General features: G+C 35.9%; 4 protein-coding genes across 4 annotated transcripts; 3 read left to right on the top strand and 1 right to left on the bottom strand.

Moving 5' to 3' along the window:
* On the top strand, positions 177–1,620 carry LOC104731460 (alpha carbonic anhydrase 4-like). The gene is made up of 7 exons (XM_010450834.1): positions 177–272; positions 375–587; positions 700–806; positions 916–1,018; positions 1,113–1,268; positions 1,403–1,456; positions 1,546–1,620. The coding sequence occupies exons 1-7, from the start codon at positions 177–179 to the stop codon at positions 1,618–1,620; spliced, it is 804 nt and encodes a 267-aa protein (XP_010449136.1).
* On the bottom strand, positions 1,987–3,560 carry LOC104731459 (transcription initiation factor IIE subunit beta-like). The gene is made up of 4 exons (XM_019233868.1): positions 3,081–3,560; positions 2,868–2,999; positions 2,650–2,766; positions 1,987–2,554 (listed from the first exon to the last, which is right to left on the bottom strand). Exons 1-4 carry the CDS (start codon positions 3,342–3,344, stop codon positions 2,195–2,197), a joined length of 873 nt encoding a protein of 290 aa, XP_019089413.1. The 5' UTR covers positions 3,345–3,560; the 3' UTR covers positions 1,987–2,194.
* Positions 4,208–5,626, top strand: LOC104731458 (late embryogenesis abundant protein 1-like). Its single transcript, XM_010450832.2, has 2 exons — positions 4,208–4,465; positions 4,785–5,626. The coding sequence occupies exons 1-2, from the start codon at positions 4,325–4,327 to the stop codon at positions 5,457–5,459; spliced, it is 816 nt and encodes a 271-aa protein (XP_010449134.1). The 5' UTR covers positions 4,208–4,324; the 3' UTR covers positions 5,460–5,626.
* Positions 6,871–7,879, top strand: LOC104731457 (dof zinc finger protein DOF4.4-like). Its single transcript, XM_010450831.2, has 2 exons — positions 6,871–7,478; positions 7,602–7,879. The coding sequence occupies exons 1-2, from the start codon at positions 6,992–6,994 to the stop codon at positions 7,742–7,744; spliced, it is 630 nt and encodes a 209-aa protein (XP_010449133.1). The 5' UTR covers positions 6,871–6,991; the 3' UTR covers positions 7,745–7,879.

The following is an 8,057-nucleotide window of genomic DNA, read 5'->3' as shown; positions in this document are numbered from 1 at the left end:
TTAATAACTAATAATTCGCATTTCGCAGCAACCGCAAAAGTTACAAAATAACAACAAAACAAACCTTTCCATAAAGCCTCTTTTATAAATAGGTTAATAATATCTCTAAACTCTTTCATTGTCCAAAACACTCAAGAAGATTAAACACAATCAATTCTCAAAAGAATTATTTATAAATGGAACCAAACACAAAAACAATTTTCTTGTTTGCAATGTTTTTCTTCGATATCTTTTTCCCTAATATTCTACTCGTTTATGCTCGTGAAGTCGGTATGATTCCTATATCCCTACCTATTGTACTCTAGTAATCTGATCTTTTTTGGATCTTAATTATGACTTTATTACTATAATAATTTGAAAAAACAGGCCACAACCACAAAGCATCATATACATACAAACAAAAAACAGACAAAGGACCAGAGGGATGGGGTAACATAGATCCTGATTGGAAAGTTTGTAACACCGGAAAATTTCAATCTCCGATCGATCTTACCAACGAAAGAGTCAGTCTTGTTCATGATCAAGCATGGAAATTAGATTACAAACCAGCTCCGGCTGTAATTGTAAACAGAGGACATGACATTATGGTAGTTAAACATTTTCTAATTCATATATCATAGTTGTTATATTTTCCACTTAATTATATTATTATTAATACATTCATTATGGTGATTTAAATCTTGATACAATTAAAAATAGGTATCGTGGAAAGGAGATGCTGGAAAAGTAACAATACATCAAACGGATTTTAAATTGGTGCAATGCCATTGGCATACTCCCTCTGAGCATACCATTAACGGAACCAGGTTTGTATTTTTTTTTTCAACAAATGGCAAAAGAAATAAAAACAATTTCGCTTACACCAAATTTGTCAAAACTTTTAGATGACTTTTTTTTTTTTTTAATGTGTTACAGTTACGATTTGGAGCTTCACATGGTTCACACGAGTGCTCATGGCAAACATGCAGTGATTGGTGTTCTTTACAAATTAGGTGAACCTAATGAATTCATTGCAAAGGTACAGTTTATAATTACATATATATATGTATGATTATTTTATTTTTAAAATTAGTTTGATGATTTGTTAATTTCGAAACAAAATAAACATGCAGCTACTAAATGGAATAAAAGGAGTGGAGAAAAAAGAGAAAGATATAGGGATGGTGGATCCTCGAGAGGCTAGGTTTCAGAGCAAAATCTATAGATACATTGGGTCGTTAACTGCTCCTCCTTGCACTGAAGGCGTTATTTGGACCGTACTCACAAAGGTACGCATTAGTATAATTTTTGTTTCGTTTTATAAATTTGATAACCTTCTTTATTCATTACATATATATTTCATTTTTCGTTATATACAAATATTGCAAAATATCAGTAAATTGTCGTATATTGGTATATGTAGGTGAACACAGTATCAATGGAGCAAATTACAGCTCTGAAGGAAGCCGTTGACGATGTAAGCACATAGTCGAAATTGATTATGTAATTTCATTAGAATAATACTGATTTAGTTTATTTCTAACTAATTAATTGAATGATCAATAGGGGTTTGAGGTAAATTCAAGACCGGTTCAAGACCCACATGGAAGATCAGTTTGGTTCTACAATCATAATGTTTGATAGATTAAATTAATTTATTTTTTTGTAATATCCTTTTGCATAATAAGAATTTATCTATATTTTGTAATATCGAGAATGTTCGAACGTGAATAAAGAAACAGTGAGTTGCATTAATTCATTTTTAAAATAAAAGTATATATAAACATCACATCATCAATTGCTCCCTACCTCAAACCTTTTCTCTATTTGATACTGGTCACACTGAGGTCACCAGTGTCAGTGTGTTAGCCTTTATATCCCTGTTCGAGTGAGTAAGTTATTATCACGTCCCAAAGACACACTGTGGAAAGGCTTGCCTTAAGGTACCCTTAGCTGACTCGAGAACTGAAGAATCTGTATCATCAAGAATCTTTAGCTCATGCCAAGTTTTCATTTTTCAATGAATCGATGATCATCATACAAAATACAAGTTGTCATTGTTAATGTAACTTGTAAGAGAATCATATGTTTGGTACTTTTATCAAGAATTAATGTCCATGCTTTCCTCCTCTTTTGACTTATTAGTTCAGAGAACTGGAGTAGGAAAATTAAATAGGTCCGGAGACGAAGAACTTCAAAGCGCAATGTATGTGGCTCAGTTCCGGGAACTGCTAGCGTTAATGCTGTTGAAGAGCTCAGGCATATGGGAATTGGTGAGTTTGGTTCTCTTGCTGATCTCTTGTTTCTTCTTCTTCTTATCTATTGGTTTATTCGGTACGCCATGGAGCTGTTCAGCAGCTCTCCTCTCCGCAGTGTTTGTGGCCGGCTTCAAACCGATCTTTCGCAGCTCCTTCTCCACGTCCAGCATGTCGCTCGGGACGTCCATGTCGCGGAATATAGCTTTCAATTCGTTATCAATCTTAAACGGATAGTCTTCAACATTTGGATACGCAATGCCCTCTTTTGAAACAGTGTTTACTGTCATCCAAAAAATGTCACCTGAAGCTGCCAGAGCCTGCAAACACACAAAACAACCTTAAAACACTTAACAAAATGGCATTTGTATTTCCCAAATTAAACAACACAATGCAATGCAATGCAATGCTTGACCTGCAAATCTTCCATGATGTTTGGGTATGCATCTTTGAGATCAGCCACATCAATCCCATTTTGGTATTTGAATACCAACGAACGAAGCTGGCTCTTGTCCTTGATATCGTGCCTAGCCTGTGACGTGACGCCAGAGTAGCAGAATTCAAAGAGAAAATGAGAAACTTGTCATAGATAAATCAACCTTGAATGAACTGTTTAAGTTTTTAGGATATTACCTTGTAAGAGAACCTTCTTCCGTCATAATGCACTCTAGGATTCTTCTTCAATCTATCAAAAACATCCTTATTGGCTTTCATATCAACGTAACAAGCTTTGTTTATTTGCTCTGCCGTATATGCTTCCCTTGACTACAAGAAAACTCAACTTGATTATATAAATTACAAGCTCATATAACGGAAGAACAAAGAGAGGGGAGACACAAATTAAACCTTGAACAAAAGATCAATGACAAGCTTCATTTGAGCTCCAACAGCACTGTTTCTTATGTTGTTAATGTACTGAAGTTGCTTGGTATTGTCTGAAAACCTGACAGGAGCAGCATCAGGCTTATTCTGAGTGATTGCCGCAGGCAGAGGCACGTACTGCCTCGACGAAGTCCCCGATCTTTCTCTTGAAGAAGCAATGCTGGAAAGAGTAGATTGACATTTCTCTTGCTGTTTGTTGAACTTATCTAGCTGCTCCTTTAAAGCCATCTGGATTTTTACAGAGAAAAACAATGACCTTAACCTTTCAATAATTCTGAATGCGCAGAGACTACAAAACTTTGGTTATTTGATATGGCCATGTACAAAATTTCAGAAACTAAAAAAAAATTCATCTGAGATCCAATTCATATTTGTAATAAAAAAAAAACCACTATCCCAATTCATAGGTCACATCATGAGAAAATCAAAATCGGCATCATGACATTCAGAAGATCATGGACACAAAATAACTCATTGATCAAAAAATTTATATAGACTTAGAGTTTGCTTAATAGACAAGGCCGATTCCCCCAAAAATTAGGGTTTCCACCCGATGAGATTTTCTATAAATAGGTTTAGTCAATCTAGACAAACCTTAGAGAAAGAATGAAGCAAGGGATTGGAATCGAAAACAAAAACTTGATTTTTTTTTTTTTTTGTTGATCAATGAGTTTTTCGATTATGAAAGAGAGATTGAGACGTGCTTTAGGGTTTGTTGTTTGTCGTAACTGATGAATCTGATCAAACCCTTCGAAAGTTAAAATGAAAGGCTAATTTTAGGGTGTGTGATTAAAGCAAATATAAAGAAAATACAAGTGTGTAAAAAAAAAGGGAACTGGTCCTCTCAGAAAAAAGTAATATTCTCATGGGCCTTTTATTATTTTAGTCAAATTGAGTTGTAATTTATATTACCCTAAATGGGTAATTTACATTAACCCACATAAAAACGGTGCGCTTAATTATTGGAAGAAACCAAAACTGTTCACGTGTTAAACACGTGTCGTCAAAATTTACACGTGTCACATACTTGTGCTGCCAGCTTCTCTGTTAAGGTGCAACGTATTAGAGAAACCGACCTTGAAGATGCACTGCAAATAGAGAAGAAGAAGAAGAAGTGGGATCTCTATCTCATTGTATCTCATATAGCAAAAACAAAAAGTCTAAAAATTTCGAAGAAAAAATTCTTGTGTTTCTTGATATTATTGAAAATGGCGGCTATGCAACTAACAAGAACTGCTCTCTTTGGTCTCTCAAAGGCTTTCCCTGGAATCAAAGCTCCGGCAACTCTCGCTGCTTCTACTAGAAAAATCTCTCGCGTCTGCTTCGCCTCATCCGTTAGCCATTCCGAGGTTATATACAATTTTTTACATTTTCATATGGTTTCTAGTCTCATGTGTGTTATTTTTGTGAAGAGTATGATTCAAATAAGTCCGGTTTGAGGGTCTGAGAGTGCACGTGAACTATCGATCCTGTCCTAGCTAACTTTAGATGATACTATCGAAATATTTTTGCATATGTAGCGGTTGTTTTATATCTTAGTTAGACTAGGTTTTGGTCCTGCATGCTTAAGAATTAAGAATCGATGTATATTGCCCTTAGGTTAACGTGTTGGTCAAGCACTCAAGCTATTGATACTACTAGTTCGTACCTTGTTATGTTTATTTTCAGGGGAGAAATCCGCAAGATAACGCTAGAGATTCTAGGGCTGATTCAGCTTACGGTTCACAGAAATGGAGGGAGGATACTGGAGAAAACTATGCCCAAGCGGCTAAAGACAAGGCTAACGAAGGAGCCAGCAAAGCTGCTGATAAAGCATACGAGACAAAAGAGCAAGCAAAGGATAAAGCATACGAAACAAAAGAGCAAGCAAAGGACACAGCGTACAATGCAAAAGAGACGGCTAAGGATTATGCGGAACGGACTAAAGACAAGGTGAACGAAGGTGCGTCTAAGGCAGCTGATAAAGCTGAAGATACAAAAGAAAGAGCCAAGAGTTATGCTGAGGATACAATGGACGACGCAAAAGCGAAAGCTAGAGATGCGAAAGAGAAGGTCAAAGAGTATGGAGAAGATACTAAGGAGAAGGCAGAAGGGATTAAGGAGACTGTGAAGGGTAAAGCTGAGGAGCTTGGAGAGAAAACGAAGGAGACTGTGAAAGGAGCTTGGGAGAGTACCAAAAATGCTGCTCAAACCGTGACTGAAGCTGTGGTTGGGCCGGAAGATGATGCGGAGAAGGCACGGGCTGATATCGATAAAAGCGTGGAAGATCATACGAAGTCGAAGTGGAAGAAACAAGCAGAGAAAGATCGGAAAGACGACGATGATTTCATAACATTTAACTGATGAGGAAGAGAAATCTTTGTGTTCTTAGGGGTTCATTACTTTGTGTTCTGTTTTCAGTTTATTCTCTGTTTTCAAACTAAACTTGGTCTCATGTATCTGACAATGTGAGATACATTAGTATATAACTAAATAAGACAAGGGAATCTATACTTTGTGTTCTGTTTTCAGTTTATACTCTGTTTTCAAACTAAACTTGGTCTCATGTATCTGACAATGTGAGATACATTAGTATATAACTAAATAAGACAAGGGAATCTATGGTTATTTGTTTCTACGAGTACTAAGCTTTTCTTCGTTCCGACCATAGAAAATTTGCTGTTCGAAGGTCATGATGTTTGTTTGTTTAATTTAGTGTACAAATCAACAAACTTAAATTTAATTTATCTTAGTGTTTTACAGATTCTTGAAATTCTGTTATCTTGTTAAAGTTGAAAATTCATTTCATTGTTACTATATATTGTTACTAAATTATTTTTGCTATGCATTATTTTCTATATAACCATTTATTCCTCTAACTTGTATCCACTTTAAGTGCGGTAAATTTCTATGAAAATAAAAATTTCACTTCCGTGATGCGCCAATGACAGACAACACGAGCATGCTGCGGTCAGGCACAGTGTCTTCTAACTCGAAAAACGAATATCACTAGGTGGTTATCGAAGCTAATCAGCTTCTTTTATAGTTTTCTCTTCTACACTACTGATATGCTTGTTATCTAGATTTTGGTATTGTTTTCTACCTAATCCTTTCTATTGTTACCAATTGTACATAATTTATAAATCTTTTTATAAGAAATTTTGTATTGGACCAACAAGAGCACCAATAAAACCACACATAAACCAGTTGTAAGAAATTTTGTATCACACACACCATGAGAGCGCGTAAACTATACGCGCTCACAATAATTATTTTTTCTTTTTCTCAATAAATAACATTAATTTCATATTAAAGTTAATAACTGTGTTTGGTCTTTTCTCTTTAATAAAAAAATCATTGTTCAAACATCATATAAAGAAATTTCTGCAAAAAATATATAGTTATGCATCGTGAGATAAAGCGTGAGCACACGTGTTTTCACATAATCTCTCTTATCATAAAACCATGCATTGCATGTTTGGTTTGCCTTATATTGTCATTAAGCACTCAATGACCCTAGATTTTCTTCTGTATGTGGGATTTGACCAATTTAAGTATAGCTTCTTGATTCTTAAATTTTTTCATATACAGACAAGAGTTAAAATTAAGAAAAAGCTTTGCATCTTTGACTTAGCTTAGCCTAAGGTTTTTATGGTGTGTAGATAGATCTTCAGATTTTATTAATACAAAATCTGTGACACGTTTTACTCATAATCTCACTCTCCTAAACCCCGAAACGTATCTCTTCTTAAATTTCCACGCCCAAGAACCTATATAAGAAGACACCTTCACACCTTCCACAACACAAAACAGAGCATAGCTAGCAACAACAAGGTCTTATAGTTTAAGACTTTTTTTCTTTTTCTTAAGAGAGAATCAAATAGTTCTTGAGAGAAATGGATAACGTGAGTGTTTTCGCAAAGGGAGAGAACCAACTGAACGGAGAGAAGCCCCCACCGCAAGTGTGTGCAAGGTGTAGCTCTGTTAACACAAAGTTCTGCTACTATAACAACTATAACATGTCTCAGCCGCGCTACTTCTGCAAGGAATGTCGTCGATACTGGACTCAAGGTGGGACTTTGAGGAACGTCCCGGTTGGTGGAGGTTGCCGTAAGCCCAAGCGTCCAAGGATAGAACAATCCTCTGTTTCTCAGGTGGCTACCTTTGAGAACCAACCAGTTAATCATCAACCTTTGAGACTTGTTCATGAAAACAACGAGTCTGTTGGACTTTTTGGTGGTTCTACTTCTTCTTCCTCTTCTCCTGCTGCTGTTGCTGCCGTTCTTGGGAAGCATTTGGGTTATTTGGCTGAACTTCGTGGTGTAACCAATGTGCCTCAAGTTCGAGGTCTTCGACCTGTACTGCTGGATCGCTTGGATTTTGGTGAGGACTCGTTTCAACAAGATTATTACGATGTTGGCAATGATTTGATTGGTAATCCTTTTATCAACCAATCAATTGGTGGTGGATATGTTAATAATCATAACAATTGTTTCATAAATCAAGTGGATCAGCACAAGTGGAACCAAAGCATCAACAACACTATGAATGTGAATCATGAAGCAAGCTCTAGTGGAAGCAGAGGATCTTCAGACACCGAGACGAACAGCAACAACGACAACAAAGATCAGAAGTACCTGTTTGATTAGATCTTCTTAACAATTTGGAAAAAACATGGTCCTTGAGTTTATCGTATTACATGTTCTCTATGTCTTAAGTTAATGTTTCGTTCTGTTTTTTTTTTTGTTGGGTCTTTTTTAGTTCTTTAAGTTTGCATCTTTGTATCCCAAAAGATTCAGACATCAGTTGTTTGATCTTTTTTTTTCTTCTAGTAATATATAATTATCTAAGCGTCACCGATTCCTTTTTTTTTTTTGGTTGTTGCAAATCTGCTACTTTCTCATTTGCTAAGGCTTGACTTGAGCCAAACGGCCCAAACCAAAATGCGTCTAATAGAAATCG

This window comes from Camelina sativa, chromosome 12 (assembly GCF_000633955.1).
Source record: "Camelina sativa cultivar DH55 chromosome 12, Cs, whole genome shotgun sequence".
In the NCBI taxonomy this organism is placed as follows: domain Eukaryota; kingdom Viridiplantae; phylum Streptophyta; class Magnoliopsida; order Brassicales; family Brassicaceae; genus Camelina; species Camelina sativa.
Note: the sequence above shows the minus strand (reverse complement) of the source record. Positions and strands in the feature narration are given on the sequence as shown.

Coding starts and splice junctions, on each gene's coding strand:
- LOC104731460 (XM_010450834.1), top strand. CDS start 177: ATGGAACCAAACACAAAAACAATTTTCTTGTTTGCAATGTTTTTCTTC. Junction 273..374: donor TTTATGCTCGTGAAGTCGGT/ATGATTCCTATA, acceptor ACAGGCCACAAC/CACAAAGCATCATATACATA. Junction 588..699: donor ACAGAGGACATGACATTATG/GTAGTTAAACAT, acceptor AATTAAAAATAG/GTATCGTGGAAAGGAGATGC.
- LOC104731459 (XM_019233868.1), bottom strand. CDS start 3,344: ATGGCTTTAAAGGAGCAGCTAGATAAGTTCAACAAACAGCAAGAGAAA. Junction 3,000..3,080: donor TCATTGATCTTTTGTTCAAG/GTTTAATTTGTG, acceptor GTTTTCTTGTAG/TCAAGGGAAGCATATACGGC. Junction 2,767..2,867: donor GAAGAAGGTTCTCTTACAAG/GTAATATCCTAA, acceptor GTCACGTCACAG/GCTAGGCACGATATCAAGGA.
- LOC104731458 (XM_010450832.2), top strand. CDS start 4,325: ATGGCGGCTATGCAACTAACAAGAACTGCTCTCTTTGGTCTCTCAAAG. Junction 4,466..4,784: donor CATCCGTTAGCCATTCCGAG/GTTATATACAAT, acceptor GTTTATTTTCAG/GGGAGAAATCCGCAAGATAA.
- LOC104731457 (XM_010450831.2), top strand. CDS start 6,992: ATGGATAACGTGAGTGTTTTCGCAAAGGGAGAGAACCAACTGAACGGA. Junction 7,479..7,601: donor GCTGGATCGCTTGGATTTTG/GTGAGGACTCGT, acceptor TCATAAATCAAG/TGGATCAGCACAAGTGGAAC.